This window comes from Blennius ocellaris (assembly GCF_963422515.1).
Source record: "Blennius ocellaris genome assembly, chromosome: 12".
NCBI classification, from domain to species: Eukaryota; Metazoa; Chordata; class Actinopteri; order Blenniiformes; family Blenniidae; genus Blennius; species Blennius ocellaris.
Genome location: NC_137661.1, coordinates 3295250 through 3318529, shown reverse-complemented (window position 1 = coordinate 3318529; position 23280 = coordinate 3295250). Strand labels below are relative to the sequence as shown.

At 49.2% G+C, this 23280-nt stretch overlaps 1 protein-coding gene across 1 annotated transcript in view; it reads right to left on the bottom strand.

The window, feature by feature from the left end:
* The window catches only part of herc2 (HECT and RLD domain containing E3 ubiquitin protein ligase 2), an 88551-nt gene that overhangs the window by 40304 nt on the left and 24967 nt on the right, over nucleotides 1-23280 (bottom strand). The window contains 29 exon segments of the mRNA XM_080505752.1: nucleotides 3667-3851; nucleotides 3926-4108; nucleotides 4195-4387; nucleotides 4474-4661; nucleotides 4746-4937; nucleotides 5121-5272; nucleotides 5396-5532; nucleotides 5752-5928; nucleotides 6119-6249; nucleotides 6335-6530; nucleotides 11018-11145; nucleotides 11292-11424; nucleotides 11506-11720; nucleotides 11793-11943; nucleotides 12034-12137; nucleotides 12241-12417; nucleotides 12956-13141; nucleotides 13230-13385; nucleotides 13484-13668; nucleotides 13755-13933; nucleotides 17803-17927; nucleotides 18004-18232; nucleotides 18467-18667; nucleotides 18744-18937; nucleotides 19019-19270; nucleotides 19731-19844; nucleotides 22101-22258; nucleotides 22484-22635; nucleotides 22741-22929. Of these exon segments, the coding sequence (XP_080361878.1) occupies nucleotides 3667-3851; nucleotides 3926-4108; nucleotides 4195-4387; nucleotides 4474-4661; nucleotides 4746-4937; nucleotides 5121-5272; nucleotides 5396-5532; nucleotides 5752-5928; nucleotides 6119-6249; nucleotides 6335-6530; nucleotides 11018-11145; nucleotides 11292-11424; nucleotides 11506-11720; nucleotides 11793-11943; nucleotides 12034-12137; nucleotides 12241-12417; nucleotides 12956-13141; nucleotides 13230-13385; nucleotides 13484-13668; nucleotides 13755-13933; nucleotides 17803-17927; nucleotides 18004-18232; nucleotides 18467-18667; nucleotides 18744-18937; nucleotides 19019-19270; nucleotides 19731-19844; nucleotides 22101-22258; nucleotides 22484-22635; nucleotides 22741-22929 (4962 nt within the window).

Below are 23280 nucleotides of genomic sequence, written 5' to 3'. Positions count from 1 at the left end.
CCATCTCTAAGGGTGACTGAGCTCCTCGCCCTATCTCTAAGGGTGACTGAGCCCCTCACCCCATCTCTAAGGGTGACTGAGCTCCTCCCCCTATCTCTAAGGGTGACTGAGCCCCTCACCCCATCTCTAAGGGTGACTGAGCTCCTCCCCCTATCTCTAAGGGTGACTGAGCTCCTCCCCCTATCTCTAAGGGTGACTGAGCCCCTCACCCCATCTCTAAGGGTGACTGAGCTCCTCCCCCTATCTCTAAGGGTGACTGAGCCCCTCACCCCATCTCTAAGGGTGACTGAGCTCCTCCCCCTATCTCTAAGGGTGACTGAGCTCCTCCCCCTATCTCTAAGGGTGACTGAGCTCCTCACCCTATCTCCAAGGGTGACTGAGCTCCTCACCCTATCTCTAAGGGTGACTGAGCTCCTTCCCTATCTCTAAGGGTGACTGAGCCCCTCACCCTATCTCTAAGGGTGACGCCCAGCCACCCTACGGAGGAAGCTCATTTCAGCCGCTTGTATCCGGGATCTGGTTCTTTCGGTCATGACCCATAGTTCATGACCAGAGGTGAGGGGAGGAACGAAGATCGACCGGTAAATCGAGAGCTTCGTCTTTTGGCTCAGCTCCTTCTTCACCACGACGGACCGATACAACGACCACATAACTGCAGACGCTGCACCGATCCGCCTGTCGATCTCACGCCCCATCTTCCCCCCACTCATGAACAAGACCCCGAGATACTTGAACTCCTCCACTTGGGACAAGGGCACTCCACCGACCTGGAGGGGGCAAGACACCTTTTTCCGGTGGAGAACCATGGCCTCGGATTTAGAGGTGCTGAGCTTCATCCCAGCTGCTTCACACTCGGCTGCGAACCGCGTCAGTACACGCTGAAGGTCCAGGTTTGATGGAGCCAACAGAACCACATCATCTGCAAATAGCAGAGATGAGATTCTGTGGTCCCCAAACTGGACCCCCTCCGGCCCCCGGCTGTGCCTAGAAATTCTGTCCATGTAAGTAATGAAGAGAACTGGTGATAAAGGACACCCCTGCTGGAGGCCAACGTGCACTGGGAACAGGTCCGACTTACTGCCGGCAATGTGAACCAGACTCCTGCTCCGGGAATACAAGGACCGAACAGCCCTCAACAAGGGACCCTGGACTCCGTACTCCCGGAGCACCCCCCACAGGACATCTCGGGGGACGCGGTCGAACGCCTTCTCCAGCCCACAAAACACATGTGGACTGGTTGGGCGAACTCCCACGAACCCTCAAGCACCTGGTGGAGGGTATAGAGCTGGTCCAGTGTTCCACCATCAGGAGAACCTGGTGGAGGGTATAGAGCTGGTCCAGTGTTCCACCATCAGGAGCACCTGGTGGAGGGTATAGAGCTGGTCCAGTGTTCCACCACCAGGAGAACCTAGTGGAGGGTATAGAGCTGGTCCAGTGTTCCACCATCAGGAGAACCTGGTGGAGGGTAGAGAGCTGGTCCAGTGTTCCACCATCAGGAGAACCTGGTGGAGGGTATAGAGCTGGTCCAGTGTTCCACCATCAGGAGAACCTGGTGGAGGGTATAGAGCTGGTCCAGTGTTCCACCATCAGGAGAACCTGGTGGAGGGTATAGAGCTGGTCCAGTGTTCCACCACCAGGACAAAAACCACATTGTTAATCTTGGATCCGAGGTTTGACTAACGGCCGGACCCTCCTCTCCAGTACCCTGGAATAGACTTTCCCGGGGAGGATGAGGAGTGTGATCCCTCTGTAGTTGGAACACACACTCCAATCCCCCTTCTTGAAGAGGGGGACCACCACCCCAGTCTGCCAGTCCAGAGGTACTGTCCCCGCCCGCCACGCGATGTTGGGGAGACAGGTCAGCCATGACAGTCCCTGCACATCCAGAGACTAAAGGAACTCTGGGCGAATCTCATCCACTCCCGGTGCCTTGCCACCGAGGAGCTTCACAACAACCTCGGTGACTTCAGCTTGCGTAATGGATGAGTCCACCTCTGAGAACCCAGTCTCTGCTTCCTCAACAGAAGACGTGGTGGTGGGATTGAGGAGGTCCTCGAAGTATTCCTTCCACACTGCCCAACGACATCCCCAGTTGAGGTCAACAGCTCCCCACCTCCACTGTAAACAGTGTTGGTGGAGAACTGCTTCCCCCGCCTGAGGCGCCGGACGGTTTGCCAGAATTTCCTCGAGGCCGACCGAAAGTCCTCCTCCATGGCCTCTCCGAACTCCTCCCAGACAGAGTTTTTGCCTCCACCACAGCCCGGGCTGCAGCTCGCTTGGCCTGCCGGTACCTGTCGATTGCCTCGGGAGTCCTATGAGCTAACAAAGCCTGATAGGACTCCTTCTTCAGCTTGACGGCATCCCTTACTTCCGGTTTCCACCACCGGGTTCGGGGATTGCCGCCACGACAGGCGCCAGAGACCCTGCGGCCACAGCTCCGAGCAGCAGCTTCAACAATGGAAGTGGAGAACATGGTCCACTCAGACTCAATGTCTCCAACCTCCCTCGGGATCTGTGAGAAGCTCTCCCGGAGGTGGGAGTTGAAGGCTGCGCGGACGGAGGGCTCGGCCAGATGTTCCCAGCAGACCCTCATAACACGTTTGGGCCTGCTGAGTCTATCCGGCCTCCTCCTGGCACAGAAGTCCAATAACAGAACACCGCTCAGGTTCAGATCGGGGAGGCCGTTCCTCCCAATCACCCCCTTCCAAGTCTCGCTGTCATTGGCCACGTGGGCGTTGAAGTCCCCCAGGAGAACAATGGAGTCCCCAGTTGGGGCACTATCCAGCACCCCTCCCAGGGACTCCAAGAAGGTTGGGTACTCTGAACTGCTGTTCGGTGCATAAGCCGAGACAACAGTCAGAGACTTATCCCCTACTTGAAGACGTAGGGACGCGACCCTCTGGTTCACCAGGGTGAACTCCAACACATGGCGGCTGAGCTGTGGGGCAATAAGCAAGCTCACTCCAGCCCGCCGCCTTACACCGCGGGCAACTCCAGAGAAGTGGAGTGTCCAGCCCCTGTGGAGGAGCTGGGTTCCAGAGTCCAAGCTGTGAGTGGAGGTGAGCCCGATTATATCTAGACGGTATCTCACAAGCTCGGGCTCCTTCCCCCCCAGCGAGGTCACATTCCATGTCCCAAAAGCCAGAGTCCGTGTCCGGGGATCGGGTCATCGAGGCCCCTGCCGTCGACTGCCACCCAACCCACATTGCACCCGACCCCTACGGCAGCCTCTGTAGGTGGTGGGTCCACAGGAGGATGAGGAGGAGGGGCCCGCGTCGTCCCTTCGGGCTGAGCCCGGCCGAGTCCCGCGGGCAAGAACGCGGCCACCAGGCGCTCGCGTGCTAGCCTCCACCCCGGGCCTGGCTCCAGGGTGTGGCGCCAAACCGGGCGACGTCACCTTGCTCCTCGTGAGTGTGTCCATGGGGTCTTGTGAACTGCTTTTAGTCTGACCCGTCGCCTCGGACCTGTTTGCCTTGGGAGACCCTACTGGGGGGGCAAGCCCCCCGGCAACATAGCTCCGAGGGTCATCAATTCGATAAAAAAAAAAAAAAACACCCTGGCTCTAAGCATTTTTATTTTTACCAAATTTGATTATCAACATGATTTTTTACACCACAAGAAACAGGTCTCATCAAAAACACAAGCCCAATCATGATGGCTACCAACCTGTCTCTGCAGAGTGACGGCATTAAAGGACTGATGTCCCTCAACAATTCGCAGGAGCAGGCCCATCCATGCAGATGTGCTGAGGGTGCTGCACATCTGTGGCATGAGAGCAATACTGCGTATGAAGCCCAGGGTGCACCAGCTCCTGTGCTGCTCCCGAGACACCAGCCTGTGAGAGTGACAGCCTGACAAACAGCAAGTCAAGTCAAACTAAGGTTCCCTCCAGTAATGTCTTGGAAAATTCAACTGTACAAGTTACCTGACTTGTCATTGGCACCGCTTTCCACCAGCATGCGCAGCAGACCACACAGTGTCCGTGTTGCGTCCATCTGCAGCATCTCGGCGTAGATCCCCGCTGACAGGGACAGAGTCTTCAGCAGGTTTACTGTGCTGGTGAGCATCATGGCCGTTGGGTGGCTGCTTTTCTCCATCAGCTCACCGTCTGAGGAGGAACAAGAAAGAAGGAATAGTGTTGAAGGTTAACATTTCAACATGGAACACACAACTGTGGCCGACCTGTGGACTGACCTGTATCGTCCTCCGTGTCCGAGTCTTCAGCCGGGGGCTGAGCCGCTGGCGGTGGGTCTGCTAGTTTAAGGTCATACTTCCCCTCTTTGCCCATCCTGTAGGAGTTGGTGCTGCTCGTATCCCACTGAACTCTGATCCAGCCGTCTTCCCCCAGCTCCCCAATGACCCTGCCGAGCCCTGGTGCTGGACCATCCTGAAGACGACAAGGCAAGACCATAAACACACACTTGCACAGCATTTCCTAATGGTTTGCAAAAAAAGCAGGTTAAATCTAGATACCTGATCTCCCCATTTCCAGTCGACTCCCCTCATGACCCTGGTGCCAATCTTCATCATGGCAGCCAGTTCAGGGCCAGATGCAGGGAGGGGGGCTGGGGCAGCCTCCTTCCTGGACTCTTCCAGGACTGTGGCGGAGCCTCCGTGGGCACATAGACTGAGGTCCTCCTCACTGCTGTCAGTGCTGGGTCCTGGAATGAACCAGACACATGAACAGGAGATGAGCCGTCTCCTGGTGTGGGCGCACCGCTGCTCCTCTACTGAGTAGGACTCACCTATGAGACGAAGGATACTCTGAGTGAGGGCCAGTATGCCCGTGTTCAGCAAGAGGCTCAGGCTATTAGAGCCATGTTTCAGGGACAGCATATGTATCATGGCCAAGAGGAAGCGCGCCTGTGGAATGGTCCCCAGGCTTGGTCCTGCTGGGTTTTCATTGGTGATCGTCTGCAGGGGGACGGGCTGCATGCCTGGTTAGAGTAGGGGGTTAGGAAGTCCATTTGTTTACAACAGATCCAATCAGAAGCTCAGGTTGAAGTTGACCAAGCTGAGCAAAATGTGCTAGCAAGCCTACATGACATCCTCCTTAAGATTTGAAGACCTTCACAAGAGCCACATCCCCGACACGATCTGTGAGTTCAGGCTTCACTCACCGAGCTCTTTAAAGCGAGCGCTGGCCTCCAGCAGGATGTTGCGGACGTTCTGAATGGCCCAGGAATACAACTTTCCAAAGGTCACCTCCAGAAGCATGCGGTTGAAGGGAGGGATCAGATCCACATCCTTCAGGCAGTCAGACAAGGGCTCTCTGACAAGGAAATGGTAAACGTGGCGTTTGGACATTAAAAAAAGTCATGCATAATGCAGTTTATCTTTAAGATGTTGCTAGATATTTTGTTTTAACCACAAGGTTTGAGAGGGGGCGACCAACCCGATGTTGGTCCCTTCAGGTATGACCCTCTGCCAGCCGCAGAGCATGGCGTACTGCACAGACGGCAGCAGGAAGCTTTTAGAGGCTAGCTTTAGCATGGTGTCGATGCCCTCCAGCCTCACCTCAGCCCTCTCCAGCTGTGAGGAACAAAGTTGACATGCATCAGGATTGTTTCCAACTAACCCAATGATGAAACGTGTCGCTGTAATGTCATGGTCACAAATTACGATAATACAGTAACTATGAAGACAATTACACAGGCACAAATGGAGGAGGACCTTCCAAAGTCATCAATACAATTAATTCAGAATGTTTTGTAAAATGCACCGAACAAACATGTTGATCCTCTCACTTACCTGCTTAAGGAGACATTTCCTCATTTTCTCTACATCCAGTGGTTCCTCTTTCAGTGCAAACTCCACAATGGTGGCCATGAGGCTGGACTGAGAGAAGACGCCCTGCACGCTGTGTTTCAGCCAGCGGTACTTCTGCACATGGGACACACTGTTTAACAGTGGCTGCCACTTGTCCTGCTGCAAACACATAGAACAATAGATTGAGACCAAACAACCTATTTTTGCTGTTTATACAATTCTACAAATTGACATCGATCGTTGAAGGAAATAATAGACTTTTTACTCAACAACTCTCTGTTCCAGTGCGCCTCACTGCCAACTGTTTGAGAAGTCATTTCTGACATCTAGAAAAAGCAATAATAACTACCTTGGTCTTCCCAGTGGGACATTTCCTGTCAGCAGGTGTGGGGCTCATGTTCACATTGAGTTCTTCTTCGTTGGTCCCTTCATTCTCCAGTTTTGTCTCTTCAATGTCAGCAGATTCTGACTTCTTAGGCACTGAAGAGATCGGAGCAGTGGAATTAAGTGAAGCTTGATCTCATTGTTGTTTTGGTCAAACTGCAGCAGGTTGAAAATAGCCCACCTCTTTTTTTCCTGCGATCCCTGATGAGCTTCTGGGTGATCATCCTCCAGCGAGGCTGGGAGCTGAGGAGCTTCAGTTTGGACACTATGGACAAGTCGTTGCTCACAGCTGGACGCAACTCATTGAACAAAAAGCGCAGGCGCTCGATAACTGGGGCACACACCTCTTTGTAGGAGCGACCTTGTTCCTGATGGGTCTGGCATGAGAGGGGGAAGAGAAAACCACATTAATGGTCACATTATTTGTAGTTTTATTGATTTTATTCAAAAAAACCTATAGTATATAATTTGGTAACAGGAAGTTCTCGTGAAGAGGACTTGTATCACAATGCTAATAGATTTGAGAGCATGAGGGTTTCTCTCTGACATCAACACGAAGCTTGAACCGAACCCTGAGATCTATATAAACCAGTGGTGCTCCGATCTATCGGCCAACGATAATTATCGGCCGATCTCCGTGAAAAACATGTGATCGGTCCAATTAATGCCTTTCATTCCGATCACCAAAACCCCGCCCCCTTTCTCCACACTGCAGGCGCGTGGCTGCAAACAACAACAAACACGTGGAACTTTCAGATCTGTGACAGTGAGGTCAAGTTTTATCTGGAACCAAACCTCCGTGGTGGAGGAAGAACGTTACAACACTTCAACACCGTTGATCCATCTGAAGAACCAACTCTGACAGAGTCCGGAGGGTTTGTGAGGCTCACGGCCATTAATGCTGCTCACGCTGGAGAAACTGTCCTCGTGAGACACTGTCCTTGTGAGAGACTGTCCTCGTGAGACACTGTCCTCGTGAGACTGTCCTCGTGAGAGACACTGTCCTCGTGAGAGACACTGTCCTCGTGAGACACTGTCCTCGTGAGACACTGTCCTCGTGAGAGATACTGTCCTCGTGAGAGACTGTCCTTGTGAGACACTGTCCTCGTGAGAGACTGTCCTCGTGAGAGACACTGTCCTCGTGAGAGACACTGTCCTCGTGAGACACTGTCCTCGTGAGAGATACTGTCCTCGTGAGAGACTGTCCTCGTGAGACACTGTCCTCGTGAGAGACACTGTCCTCGTGAGAGGCTCGTCCCCGTGAGACACTGTCCTCATGAGAGACTGTCCTCGTGAGACACTGTCCTCGTGAGAGACTGTCCTCGTGAGAGACTGTCCTCGTGAGAGACACTGTCCTCGTGAGAGACTGTCCTCGTGAGAGACTGTCCTCGTGAGAGACACTGTCCTCGTGAGAGGCTCGTCCCCGTGAGACACTGTCCTCATGAGAGACTGTCCTCGTGAGACACTGTCCTCGTGAGAGATACTGTCCTCGTGAGACACTGTCCTCGTGAGAGACTGTCCTCGTGAGAGACACTGTCCTCGTGAGACACTGTCCTCGTGAGAGGCTCGTCCCCGTGAGACACTGTCCTCATGAGAGACTGTCCTCGTGAGACACTGTCCTCGTGAGAGACTGTCCTCGTGAGACACTGTCCTCTTGAGACACTGTCCTCGTGAGAGACACTGTCCTCGTGAGAGACAGTCCTCGTGAGACACTGTCCTCGTGAGACGCTCGTCCCCGTGAGACACTGTCCTCATGAGAGACTCGTCCCCGTGAGAGACTCGTCCCCGTGAGACACTGTCCTCATGAGAGACACTCGTCCCCGTGAGACACTCATCCCCATGAGACACTGTCCTCATGAGAGACGCTCGTCCTCCTGAGAGACACTCGTCCTCATGAGACACTCGTCCTCATGAGACACTGTCCTCATGAGAGACGGTCAGAAGGTTCAGCAAGTCACCAGGACCATCAGTGACTTCATGGGACCAGTGGACCAGTGGACCAGCCTCAGTGGTGGAGGACCTGGTTCTGACCTCCGTCTCTCACCTGGAGCCTTGCTACGTCCTACTGGGAGTAAACCTTACACTGACGTAGTTCTACCAGAGCTCCACACAGTGTACTGACGTAGTTCTACCAGAGCTCCACACAGTGTACTGACGTAGCCCCACCAGAGCTCCACACAGTGTACTGACGTAGTCCTACCAGAGCTCCACACAGTGTACTGACGTAGTCCTACCAGAGCTCCACACAGTGTACTGACGTAGCCCTACCAGAGCTCCACACAGTGTACTGACGTAGTCCTACCAGAGCTCCACACAGTGTACTGACGTAGCCCTACCAGAGCTCCACACAGTGTACTGACGTAGTCCTACCAGAGCTCCACACAGTGTACTGACGTAGCCCCACCAGAGCTCCACACAGTGTACTGACGTATCCCTACCAGAGCTCCACAGTGTACTGACGTAGTCCTACCAGAGCTCCACACAGTGTACTGACGTAGCCCCACCAGAGCTCCACACAGTGTACTGACGTAGCCCTACCAGAGCTCCACACAGTGTACTGACGTAGCCCTACCAGAGCTCCACACAGTGTACTAACGTCGCCCCACCAGAGCTCCACAGTGTACTGACGTAGTCCTACCAGAGCTCCACACAGTGTACTGACGTAGTCCTACCAGAGCTCCACACAGTGTACTGACGTAGCCCTACCAGAGCTCCACACAGTGTACTGAAGTAGTCCTACCAGAGCTCCACACAGTGTACTGACGTAGTCCTACCAGAGCTCCACACAGTGTACTGACGTAGTCCTACCAGAGCTCCACACAGTGTACTGACGTAGCCCTATCAGAGCTCCACACAGTGTACTGACGTAGTCCTACCAGAGCTCCACACAGTGTACTGACGTAGCCCTACCAGAGCTCCACACAGTGTACTGACGTAGTCCTACCAGAGCTCCACACAGTGTACTGACGTAGCCCTACCAGAGCTCCACACAGTGTACTGACGTAGTCCTACCAGAGCTCCACACAGTGTACTGACGTAGTCCTACCAGAGCTCCACACAGTGTACTGACGTAGCCCTACCAGAGCTCCACACAGTGTACTGACGTAGCCCTACCAGAGCTCCACACAGTGTACTGACGTAGTCCTACCAGAGCTCCACACAGTGTACTGACGTAGTCCTACCAGAGCTCCACACAGTGTACTGACGTAGTCCTACCAGAGCTCCACACAGTGTACTGACGTAGCCCTACCAGAGCTCCACACAGTGTACTGACGTAGCCCAACGTGTCATTAAAGAAAGTCTCTCCTCCTCTAAGTTTCACCAGTGATTTATGGAGCAATGTTGAGTTTAACACTGGACTGATGCACATTTAGACATTTTCTTTTGTTAATTAAAAGAAAGTTAAGCATTAGTTGTTTTTTTTTCTTTGACATTTTTTGATTTAGGCAGAGTTGAGATATATTGCCTATAATTTATTAGATTTTTTTGCACCACTTAGCCTGTTGAGAGCCTTAATATTTTCACTCTGTTAAAGATCGTGTTACTGATAGCAGGTATCTGAAGTGAAGTGAAGTTTCACATGTTCTTTACAAGGTTTTTGTACTTTTTCTCTTGAAAAAGTAAAACCATCCTTTTGTCTAAATTAAGATGAGTGGCACTCATCATAACTAAATTGAAAACTTGACAGCCAATCCATGTGATCGGTATGGATGATCGGCACTTTGGCTGATCGGCAGCAAAAAACCTGATGGAGCATCCCTAATATATATATATATATATATATATATATACATATTGTCTTTTTTTTTGTTTTGTTTTTTTATAATCAGATTTAATCCAAACAGAACTCCCAAAAAATTGCGCAGCAGTTATTTCTTCCATCCTATTTCTTCATATTACTTCATGTCTTCATTTCTGTGTGTGTCTGCATGTGTGTTCATTTGCTTTTTAATGATCCATTTTATCTTTGCACTGTTTTTAAATCTTGTTAAAGCACTTTGTATTACTTTGTTGTATAAAAAGTGCTATATAAACAAAGATGATTGATTGATTGATTGTATAACCACAGATTCAGATTTTGGGATCAGAAAAACGGATATAATTGTGTGAAATTAGAGAGCTTAATAAAGTATCTGAGACGTGGACTCTTGCACAATTCAAGGCCTTTTCTGAATTAACAGTGGTGGTTTAACATTTGTTCAAACATAAAGAGCACACTGACGGAGCAACAGTGGTGTGCTTTTGAAGTAGATGATATTCAAGTACTTAAATGCATTATTAATTCCTATAATTACACATCTTTCTCACAAACAAGAGGCTTTTCCCCCTCTGTTTTTTCTCTTCATCTTTAAAACTAATTGTCACTTAACTTTGAATGTTTTCATCTCGTTCTTAAAGCGCTTAAAGAAAGTTGAACATTATGTGGATTATTTGTACATTTCTTCTGTATAAACTCATGAAATTTGGAATATGTTCGTATTGGCGGTTGACAGTTAATCCATCAGCACACAAAAAACGTTCTAAAAACAAAATGGGCTGACAAGATCAAAGTCAGCAGATACAATGGGAACTAGTTTTGGTGAATAGCGTGCGTGCATCACTGTCCACATTCATCCACGGACTGTACGGTTTGTGTGCACTTTTGATTTGGAGCAGTGAATCACAGTTTCCATCCTCCGCCTGTAGACCAGGAACCCATTTAGCCTGTTTTGACCAGCCTGATCACCAATGCTCAGGGCGGCAATGAGAAAATCCAAGCAAATATTGCAGGAAGAAAGTGAAAGTTGAAGTTGAAAACTAAAAACAGACAGAACCAAGCCCTTTGACCCCGATTCAAAAACATTCCCACAAGTGAAGCGCATACCTTGATTAGAGAACATTTAGCCTGGTAGACCATGCGGCACACGTCAATCACTGATTTGGGCAGGGAGCGTTGTTTTCCTTGGTCCACACCCAAGGCACACTGACTGACAAGTGACAGAGCAATGTGGCCTGTGAAGAGAAGAATCGTCAATGGAATGTGTTTTTAGGACAACTAAAAACACTACAATGTCCAAAGTGCCGTGACACAATGAGCCAAACCATGCTTGTTATTCAACCTCCTCAAAACACAAGCGTGGATTCCGTTGCCTAGTTACCAAGGTCTTGATGCTTGAGCAGACAGCAGAGCAGCAGGCGGCCCACTTCCTCCACGGGGTGCTCCGGGGGAAAGGTGATGGGCGTAATGAGGTGGTACTGCTTACAGCAACGCTCTATTTGGCACAGGAAGTCCTGAAAACACCGCAGACAGAAACAAGGTGCACTGAGCTTCATGCCCCCCACCAACTCACGCTCTCAGCGTCTCACTGGTACCTTCACTGTGTGGTCCTGAGTGTTGTTGTCGGCAATGGCCTGGAGGAAAGGCTGAGCATGGTCACTGAGGGTGATCCTACGGGAGTACAGCTTGGCCCTGTCTGGAGTGGTGCTACCCAACGAGCTGCAGTGGTCTTCATCTTTCTCCTCATTGTAGTTGTAGTGGATCTGGCTGGTCTGGAGGCCCCCTGAGAATATGGAGGACTGGAGCCACTCTGTGTGGAAAGAGCCCACGTTAAAAGTTCACGTTCGACTGGATGCATCTACTTCAAGATGTATGTACTCACTGGCACATTCGATCTCCATGGAGGACAGCGGGGTGCTCTTGGCCAGGTATGAGGCATGCAGTCCCAGCAGCAGCCCCAAGTTCCTTTCAGTGTCGATGAGGGGCGACGAAAGACTGCCGAGGTCTGGAGTCGTCACTGTTTCCTGGTTAGGCTGGGGAATGATAAAGGTCATGGCCATTTAAAAAAAGAGAAGAAACACCAACAGCTGCTTTTGTACATTGTGAAATGAAATAGTTTGTACCTCCATATATTGGCCCACACAGAAGGCCTGCATGGACTCCTTAGTGTCCTCGAACTGGAGGGCAGCCTCCAGAGCAACCACTGGATCCTCCCCTGCAAACTGGGCTGCAGAGCAGGGCACAGCATTACATCCCATCCTGCTCACAAGTGCTGCTAGAGACTTTTGTGGGGGAAGAACCACCAGAGGAAAAGCTTTTTTTAGCCGTACCCAGGATGCTATTTCCTGCCAGTGACTGAGACTGAGCCTGAAAGTCTTTGATGTCGTACACTTTCCCATCAATGACCGTCCAGAAGCCGCCATCTTTGTTGTGATTCTCCAGGTCAGCCTTGCGGATGAGTGAAACCTCCTCATTGTTCTTGGAGTTCTGCCCTGTGAAGAAGGATCCTGCCACAACAGCAGAAAACCTTGTAAACTCCTGAAACACACTCTTTACTTATGATCAGCTCACGATTCGGCGTCTCCCTGAGGCAAGCTTCAAAAACAAATCCACAACTTCACCTGTTAAATGTTGACTTCAAACACAATGTGATGTTTTGATATCAACTCAACAGCTATGTGACGTGGTGAATAACGTGCAACAATGCCGCTAAACACTACAACTTGACCGTTGATACGTTGCCAGCATTGGGAATTGGTGGATCGCCTATCGGGTGCAGTTCAACAAACTAAAATGCAATAAAAACACAATTAAAGGCCTAATAATCATAACATCAGATTTTTCTTGAATCAATATTCTTTCCCATGTGTCTGCTTGGCTGGATGTGGTTTTGTAGACTTTCTTTTCAGACCCCTTTGAGTCTGGTTCTGATAAAAGTGTATTTATGTTGAAAGGGAAGTATTGTCAATTTCTTCTACTTCTTGATCAGGATGGCAAAAGTTGTGAGATTATATTCTCATTAGTGTATTGCCAACTGAATTGTACCCATAATGCCGGGCCAGGCCAAGTCCTCGTTATCGTCCCTCTCATGCCCTGGGGCCAAGTGGTTGAAACGGTCCAGGTGCTCCAGCAGTCCAGCCAAGAGAGGGATGGAACCAGTTTCCTGCATCAGACCAGCGTCAATGGTGAGGAGGAGGATGATGGACACCACCAACTCAGGCAGGAGAACTCCTAGCAATGAAAAGAACGAAACAATGTGGCATTGATCAAAGTGGAAAGAGTTTGTTCAAATCACGCATGTTTGTAGAGTTGGAACTACCGGTTAGATCCCCTTCAATAACTCGAGACACTTCAGCAAAATGGCGTCGGCCTGTTGAGGCGATGCTTGTTGCCACGGGGAGGATGTCTCCAATGTGAGTGCACAGCAAAGCAATGTACTTCTTCAACAACGAGCCAACGCCCAGAAGCTCCGGATCTGCAAAAAAAAAAACCCCCAGACACATTCAACTCCATTTGCAGCTCATTGATGATCAACAGGAGGAATATGAATGAGAAGGAAGGTGTGTGACTCACTGTAGCCTTGCACATTCTCTGTGCCGTCCAAGCCCAGGTACAACTTGCTGACCAGCAGCCTCTGGAAGCGCAGCAGCAGGTCCAGAGAAGCAGAGCGCTCTTTACTCACATGCTCGGCCTCCAGGTAGTTGGAGATACGGCGAGCCACATCTTTTAGCCTGGCGATAGTCTGTGAAGCAATGTTCCTGAAGAAGACAAAGGAATACCACTTCTGGAAAACAGCAATGGCTCACATTGCAGATAGTTGTAACACGGAGTAAAGTGCAGATACCTCAAGAGCTGCTGGACAAGCTGCACAAGAGGCAAACATTGTTTCCCTGCCGATTCGTAAATGCCCGTGTTGATGAGGTCTTTGTCCAGCGTGGTGCGACAGCGATGCATGGTGGAGGCATTCGCCTCCTGCTCATCGATCTCCTTCTCTTTCTGGGCTTCCTTCTTTGCTTCAATATCCTGTCATTCAAAACAACAAAACGTGTGACTCACCCTGCAAAAGAGTTTTCATTAAACCCATTTAAAAATGTCTGTTCTGCTTTCCCACAGTGTCCATCAAGTATACAGTGTTACACAGTACACTTATAGTGAACATTGCTGAAGAGTCAAATAATGACGTAAACAAGCATTTAGAGTTACTATTTGCACTGACTTATACAAGCTAATCCTTCATTGAACGGGTCCTCTGTTTCTAATCTGCAGCCTAAAGGACAACTAATGAAACATTGTGCAAGATGTGACGCTCTAGTCGTCACGAAGATTTGAGGATTTCAGGAATGTGAATGCCATTGATTTGAAGCACTTTAAGTTGTTGTTAGCAACACATCTTTAACAGTTGTAGTTTCCAATTGAACAGAAATGAGGTAAGCGGTTCCATGTCTCAGGAATTGAGAGCCCCTAGTCCTAGCACTGGACACAGCCATCCTCCCAAAAACTGACGTGGACGTGGAGCTGCTGATTTCTTGTTGACTGATTCAGAGACTCGTCGGACGTCAACACAGACGGGCCAGCTTTGTGGATGCCGTCAGAGTCGCAGTTTCAAACTGTTTGTATCAGACTTCAGGAGAAGTGAGTGGGCTTTGTTTTGTGCCAGAAGAAATTATTCTGCCAGATTTCCACGAAATGCAAAAAACATATGAAAACAAACATAGCCTGTCCCCTTTAATAGTCAAATGTATGTCTAAGCAATGGATGTTGAATTACTTTCAAGAGTGTTTACAAGTTGTAACAAGTAAACTAAACTGTGTTGGGCCTGGAATCCACACTCTCCCCCAAGCAGCTCTCCCCCAAGCAGCTCTCCTCCAAGCAGCTCTCCTCCAAGCAGCTCTCCCCCAAGCAGCTCTCCCCCAAGAAGCTCTCCTCCAAGCAGCTCTCCCCCAAGCAGCTCTCCCCCAAGCAGCTCTCCCCCAAGCAGCTCTCCTCCAAGCAGCTCTCCCCCAAGCAGCTCTCCCCCAAGCAGCTCTCCCCCAAGCAGCTCTCCCCCAAGCAGCTCTCCTCCAAGCAGCTCTCCTCCAAGCAGCTCTCCCCCAAGCAGCTCTCCCCCAAGCAGCTCTCCCCCAAGCAGCTCTCCCCCAAGCAGCTCTCCCCCAAGCAGCTCTCCTCCAAGCAGCTCTCCCCAAGCAGCTCCCCCCCAAGCAGCTCCCCCCCAAGCAGCTCCCCGCAAGCAACTCCCCCCCAAGCAGCTCTCCTCCAAGCAGCTCTCCCCCAAGCAGCTCTCCCCCAAGCAGCTCCCCCCCAAGCAGCTCCCCGCAAGCAACTCCCCCCCAAGCAGCTCTCCTCCAAGCAGCTCTCCTCCAAGCAGCTCTCCCCCAAGCAGCTCTCCCCCAAGCAGCTCTCCCCCAAGCAGCTCCCCCCCAAGCAGCTCTCCCCCAAGCAGCTCTCCCCCAAGACAACAGGCTGCAAGGTAATACAGCAGGGGGGGGGGGGGGGGGGGGGGGGGTGGGGGGGGGGGGGCACAGGGCCACAATCCCTGGTTGAAAAGCCCCATTGGTGGAGCCGACCCAGACACCACAGTCCCAAATACAACTTGGTCAAACTGCCTCACAACCAACTGACCCTCTTCTCCACCTGGTCTCTGAGCAGGGACCTGGTCTCTGCTTCTCCACCTGGTCTCCCAGCAGGGACCAGGTCTCTGCTTCTCCACCTGGTCTCCGAGCAGGGACCAGGTCTCTGCTTCTCCACCTGGTCCCCGAGCAGGGACCTGGTCTCTGCTTCTCCACCTGGTCTCAGAGCAGGGACCTGGTCTCTGCTTCTCCACCTGGTCTCAGAGCAGGGACCAGGTCTCTGCTTCTCCACCTGGTCTCCGAGCAGGGACCTGGTCTCTGCTGCACCCGGAGACCAGGAGAGCACAAAGTGGACCACAAGAACCAGGACAGTGTTTGGACTATCCTTCTTCTCCTTTTCTGTTGTGGATCCTGGGAGCCAGACACGAAGCCCCCCCGGAACTATATTTTAAAAAGTGCATTATGGGTCCCAGATTGCTTAATAAAGTTACAATCCGGGCTTGTTTGATGTTGCCAACTAGGTCTAGAAAGCAGAAATGGCTGGAAAACAATCCAGAGGTAAGCAAACAACTCTTTGGCAAACAAGGCCTGCTCCTCGGAGTAAACCTGCAGCCTCTACCAGAAAGACTGCCCAGGTGAGGCTGCTTCCTCCGTCGCCATGGAGACCGTCAAACACAAGCTTCCGTCCTCCCTGTGGAAGGATCTGATAGAAACTCAGAAAAAAAGAGGTCCCAAGTGGACCTGGAATGTGAAAGGATTGCACCATCCTATAACATTTCAGACGTGGCATAAATCTGGTGTGATTTCTTTCAGAGACCTTTTCGTCCAAAGAACTTTAATGTCGTTTGAAACCCTCCAGAGAAAATATAATGTCCCCAAATCCCACTTTTATATATTTCTTCAAATCAGAAGTTTTGTTAACAAACACTTTAAACCCCCACAATCTTGTAATAAGTGTAAAATGGATGAAATACTAGATCTACATCCTTATACAAAAGGCAGTGCTTCTCAAATGGTGGGGCGAGCCCCCCTGGGGGGGCGTGGTGGGGTGTCAGGGGGGGCGTGAGGCAGGCGCGACTTTCAGTGTTAGTGTCCTTTATTCATGCTTGAACGATAAAAAAAGGGCCTCCAGCTCATTTTATTAATTTATTTTGATAAGCAGGTGATTGTATGCAGAATGCTGGTGCCAGAAAATCATACAGTGGTTTATACAGATAAATGAATAAATATTATCAGGTTCTCAATGGTAGTACAATTCGGGGGGGGGGGGGCTGAAAAAATGTTTGTCCTCTAGGGGGGGCGTGACAGAAAATAATTGAGAATCACTGTACAAAAGGCAACATTTCAAAAATATACATCAAAATTCAGAATATTAACCCGCCATCTTGGGCCAAAACTAAATTGCCCTGGGAAAGAGACCTGGGTGTTGAAATCACAGCGAGGTCCGACAACTTGGCTGAGGACGGATTCACGGCTCCTCTACTTGTGTAGCCGGATTCAAGTTCAAGTGTTGCACTGCTTACACTACTCAAATGGAAAACCTTTCCAAGTTCTATCCCAACGTTAGCTCTGCATGTTCAAGATGTAAATTAGGTCTGGCTACTCTGGGACATACGTTCTGGAATTGTGAGTCGTTAAAAAGTTTCTGGTCAAGTATTTTTGAGGTCATCTCTCGTGTGCAGGAAACAAATTCCACCTTCCCCATTTGCGTCCATTTTGGGGATTTTTCCCCCTGAAGTCACAAGGGAAACCACTTGCTTTTGCAACTTTAACAGCCAGGAGAGCCATTCTTCTTCAGTGGAAATCGGATAAACCCCCATCATTTAACAAAGATAAAGGAAAGGAAACATAAAGGACATTCTCTCTGTGCTGCAACTGGAGAAGCTGCGATACAGCAGAGAAAACTGTCCTGACAAGTTGTGGGTGATCTGGGCTCCTTTTTTTTGACCAGGTTAAAAATCTGAGTCTATACTTAAGCTCCTGTTATTATCTACACGATTAAAGGAGTAACATTTATTTACTTTTATTTTTTTTTTTTATTTTGTTGAGTTTTGTTTTAGTAATCTGTAAAGTATATTCACTGTTTTGCATTTTACTTTTCTTTTCTCTGTCTGTTGTGTATGTGTGATCATGGGAGGGAGGGAGGGAGGGTGATTGGGCATGGAGGCATATGTGTATACCTGCAAAATGAAAAATCTAATAAATAACGTCTTGGAAAAAAAAAAAGCAGTCCAGTTCTAATTTCCATTTGAACTCCTACATTGCAGCTATGAACCCACAGTGAGAAGAGGACCAGCAGATGATTGGTGGGCTTCACACACTGACCTGTATCTCAGCAGTGATGGCAGCATTCAGTGCAGATTCCAAACCCCCATCAGCCATTAAACTGCTCACCAACAGGTCAATCATGAAGCGCCGCCCAGGACTCACACTCATGTCATTTCCTGACGCTGGAAAGGGGGAAGACAATATTGTAGAGTAGTGTTGTCAATGTGAGTTCCAGTGTTTGGTGTGCTCGGCACTCACCAGCATTAGGAAGGAGGGAGGAGAGTGCCCTGGCTCTCTCCTCGGCGGTGGGCAGCAGCACTGACCAGCCACTCTGGAGGACAGCCTGGGCAGCTGCTTGCACGGTGTTGAGCACACCGGCACTGCTTGCTAGCACGACCACCGTCTGTTTCAAGTTGTTGAGCAGCACGCTGCCCAGCCCCAGGCCCAGCTCGTCCGGGTCCACCTGGTTGCTGATGGCTGCATGGAGCTAAACACAAGACACTAATGACTTCGTGTCAACTGACAGTCAACCGTCTCCAATTCCTCCATTAATTTGCCTTTGATAGGTATTTTAATGCTGATATTTGTGAGCTGTGAACAAGAAGATCACTCCTATCGCACGATGAAAGCAACGACGTCACAATACGTTGTGCAAATGACAAGCCGTCACCCTGACGACAGGAGAGACTGGACAAACACGGAAGTCCAGGCTGTGGCCTACCTGAAGCCGAAGCAAGTTGAGTGTGGCGACCACCATACACTCCTTCTCCTGTGGGGGGGGCCAGTCGGAGCTGCCGTCCATCCCCTCACTGACCTGCCGCAGGAGCAAGTCCAGTTGCTCAAAGGTCATTGGACAAACGTCCACCACAAAGGGCACCCGGTGTCCAACAGTCCACTCCGAGCACGAGGACCAGGCGAAGCTCTGAAAACCAACAGAGATGTGAGGTGGTCAGCTTGTCTCTGGCTTTGCAGCCATGTTAAAGCGGTGTGTGCCTCACCTGCCCCGGGCCACAGGAGATCCCCACTATGTGTTTGGAGTTCAGACCTGGAAGGGCCTTGGGCTGCTTCTTGTTGGAGAACAGTGTGTCAAAGTGCTGCAGTTTATCATTGCTGCCCCAGCTGTGCACCTCCCCATCGTCGGTGAGGGCGAGGCAATGCGTGGACCCCACAGCAACGTCCACCACTTTCTTTCCTGCTTGCAAATGTGACGAGAGGCATTTCTTTTGGTTTTGTGCTTGAGATCCTCAGCGTCCGTTGTGAAAGCTCCACTCACCCTGCAGGCTGTCAAGCAGCTTGGGATAGCGGACGTGCTCGTCGGTGCCGTGGCCCAGGCGCTGGTTGTCTCCCTTCCCCCAGGTGTACACCTGGCCCTCCTTGGTGAGGGCCACCGAGAACTGGCTGCCGCAGCACACCTTCGCTATGTCCAGGTCCTGCAGCTTCTCCACCAGTTTGGGAGTCTTGCAGCCATCACTGCCACCTCTGCCCAGCTTCCCATAGTCTCCATCGCCCCATGACCACACCTGGCCTGTGGGCACATGGAGACTTTCAACACCCGCCACTCAAGACGATCACAAGTTACCACAGTTATCTATTGTTCAACTATTCAATAGGTCCTAAACACAATTTCCTTCACTTCTGTGGCAAAAATAGCAAAATATAAAGAACATTTGTTTGTAATGAATTGCTCTTAACTCAAAGCACTTGTTGCATTGTTAGATTGTGTCAGACCTTTAATAAAAACCTCACAAAACCCAACATGGAAATAGAGACAAAATAAACAAAAAACAAAACACTCACATTTACAGCGTGGAATTATTTGGAGCAATCAATATCAAAACTTTGTTCCTGCATGAATTATACAAAATTTGCCATCTGGTATGAAATGCCAAGGCAGCATCAAGCTGATGCCATAGTTACCCACAGAATGAATGATTGAAGTTGTAACGGGTTTCACTGTGTGAAACAGTAAAACCCACCATCCGTACCGTTCTCTGTCACGGCCAGCGTTTGGGCATCACCACTTCCACAAGCCACATCCATCACCTTCATTCCCTTCAGTGCTGTGACCAACATGGGTGTGGTCTGATCCTCGCTGGAGCCTGGACAGGAGGACGGGAAGCAAATGTCTCATCAGGTACGTCCTTGACCTGCAGCTCTGGAGCAACATGGAGTTTCTCCAGGACCCTCTGTAGTGTCCGCCAACAAAATATTTTCTATCTTACTTTTCTTTCATCTAATAGTATTCAAGATGACCCCGTTCTCTTTGCTAAAATTAGGGTTTGGGGTTTTTTTTTTTAATAATCAAGCAAAAAAATTGATGAACAAGACAAAGAATACTGCTAAATTTCTTGTAGGTTTCAGGGTTTCTTTTGCTTTAAAAAAACAAAAACAAAAACTAAATAAACCCTCCTAAACTACTAAAATTGCAACAAATGGCTGCAAAAATATAGCTTTATTAATAAAAAAAAAATCAATTGTTGAAAACAATTAAACGGTTAAACCATTCAATGGCGTAAAGCTGTTTAAACCTCAAATAAAAACTAAAATAACTGATCGAAAATAAAACAAGTTAAATCTTAAAACTGTTAAAACTATTAAAAAAAATATTAAAACATTACAAACATACGGTAACTTAAATGTACAAGCTCCAATAACTGCTGAAATCCACTAAATATTTACCCTTCTAAATTCTACAAATGAAACCTCAACGCAAAATAAAAGAATAAATATGGCAAAGATTGACAGCATTGTGTCCTGCGTCATTTTAAAGGTTACACGTGTTTTGCAACTCCAGATGGATGGAAAGTGACAAAATGGTCATAAAGCCTGCCAACATGGCGCTGCTGGGATTCATAAGACCCCCGAAACTTTGTCCATTTCTAGGGAAAGACCATTTTCATATGTCATGATACAGTCATGACATATGAATTCTGACCCAGGAATGTGGTTGACCATCACACCCAGTGGAGGGGGGGGGGGGGGGGGGGGGGGGACCTTTAGTCACTGCAGACCCTCCCCCGCTTTCCAGCGTTAGCACACAGCTAACACCAGAGGCCTGCACCCAGGGGCCTTCACTCCTCAACTCCTCTCCTGACCCACCACGAGGGTCAGACCTTCCCCTGATCCAGAGACCAGCACCCAGAGTCTGATCTCCCATCAACCAGGAAAACCAAGCAGTTCCTCCAGGACGGACCAGGGAAACGACGCCTCACAGAACTTCTTTGTGTTTTCCTCAACCAGCAGGAAAACCATCACAGACCTGAGCGACCAGCTCCTCAGTCTGGACAAAAGGAACAACCAGGAGCTGCAAAGAAGGACTCCTGAAACATCAACTTCATCTTCTTCTCCTCAGCCTGCAGAACCAGCAACCACAGTTAGCAGGAGGTGCTAACTACAGGAGAAAACACCAGCTTCCCTCCAGCAGGACAACAACTGAACTCCTTCAAGGAAGTGGGAACAACAACTGGGCTTTACCTGAGACTAGTTAAACCTGATGCTATGATAGAACTGTTTAACTTTATGAAGATGTGTTGGTTCTGTTACAGTGATTGAGTTCTATAGATAATGATATTAGGAGCAGTGATCAACCTGTAAACCAACGTTAGCTCTGCCACAGACACAGGGTCTGCATGCTAATCTTTGCTTTACTAACTAGTTAACTCACAATCCTACACATATCACATCAAAGACAACATCACACAGTAACTGAACACCATCTGACGACTCCTGACGTTTTACAAAACAAGTCTCATTCACATCAAGTCATTCTAGAAATGGTCCTTTAGCAGAGACACACACACACACACACACACACACACACACACACACACACACACACACACACACACACACACACACACACACACACACACACACACACACACACACACACACACACACACACACACACACACACACACAGCTGTATATAGGTAGTTAGAATCTGTGTTTTATTTGTTTTCATTGTTAATAAATATAATGTTTGGAATCATACTTGCTGTGTTATTAATGAGCACAAAGGAGAATGAAATGTCGACTCTTCTGTGTCAAGAACTCCAAAATCCTTCAATCTTTACTGTTAATTCTGGTAATTCTAATTAAATTAACTATTGATTAAATTCCTGATGAACTGTTTAGTATATCTTATGACACTGATAGAACTGAATTGACTATCATTTCCTGTTAAGACAGGTGGAGCTCCGAGGTTCTGATACACATCAGATTACATTTCAATAACAATAACTATCTTTGATAATTATTCATCATTATCGATAGCCAACCACAACATAACTAGTTCCTTATGAGGTAAGAAATCCCTCCAGTACGCAGATAAAGGCCAAGGCTGTGGCGCTCACCGTGGCCCAGTCGACCGTAGTTCCCCCGGCCCCACGTGTAGAGCTCCCCGTCTGCAGTGACTGCAGCGCTGTACGTGCTGCCACAGGCCACGTGGATCACGTGCTTCCCCGTTTGTTTCCCATTGAATGTTGCAATCAGCGTAGGTTCTTCTAGGTATCTGATGGGGGGCAGAAACATTTCAACATCAGATTGAAGACATTTAGGTGACAATAAGTTGATTTGCACTTCATACAGAGTCCAAGGAATTATTTTAGTGCTTTCCAAATCCCACAACCTATAACTTTAATGTTCTGTGAGGGTCTTTCCAACACAGAGAGATCAGAATGACAACAGCCCTCTGTCTTGCGTGAGCAGGAGTAAATACAGAAGTGAGTCAGCGTACGTGGTGTCTCCGTGTCCGAGGCGGCCGCCGTCACCACAGCCCCAGGAGAACACCTCCCCATTGGCTGACAGGGCCAAGTAGTGCTGCCCATCAGGATGAGCCGCGAGCTTCACTATCTTCCGGGAGCTCAGACAATGGATAAGTATGGGAGCCTGTAACACAACAAGTCAGTGACAAACTGCAGCAGGTGAAAAGCGGTTCACTTTAAAACAGCCGATATGTTATTGAAAGAAAGAGAAAGTAGCTGCCGAACGGACCAGGGTTGTGCTCTTATAGTTCTGGGTGTAGACAGCCCCACTGCTGGACAGGGTGAGGAAGCCCTTTTCTGAGCAGACGATCTGGGTGACTCCGAGGCTGGAAAGGGCTTTACACTGAATGGGTCCATTGATGTTGGCATAACGTTTCCAGCCTAGCAAGCCCCAGGCAATCACTTCTTGTAAGGTCCCCTGGAACAACACAACAGCCTGAGCTACAGGAGCAGTTTCTTCTTAACGATAACCACATGTTCTACAGTATAACACAGTTCAGTCCACTTTGCATATGTGAAGGTGGTTAGGGTTATAGAAATCTCCTTAATTATTGCTTATACTAGACAAACACCTTCCTGGTGATGTTTCGCCGTGCCAATTGTTACTCAAAATCACATGCTACCAATGAAATGCTCTCAACAACTACTACTGATGTGTACTTGGCTGTGGCCCAGGTGATCAACTGGCCCGTCAAACTAAATATTGGCAATGCAATTCCTACCTGGTGTTACGTTCTTTGTACATAAATGAACTATAGCAACACACTGA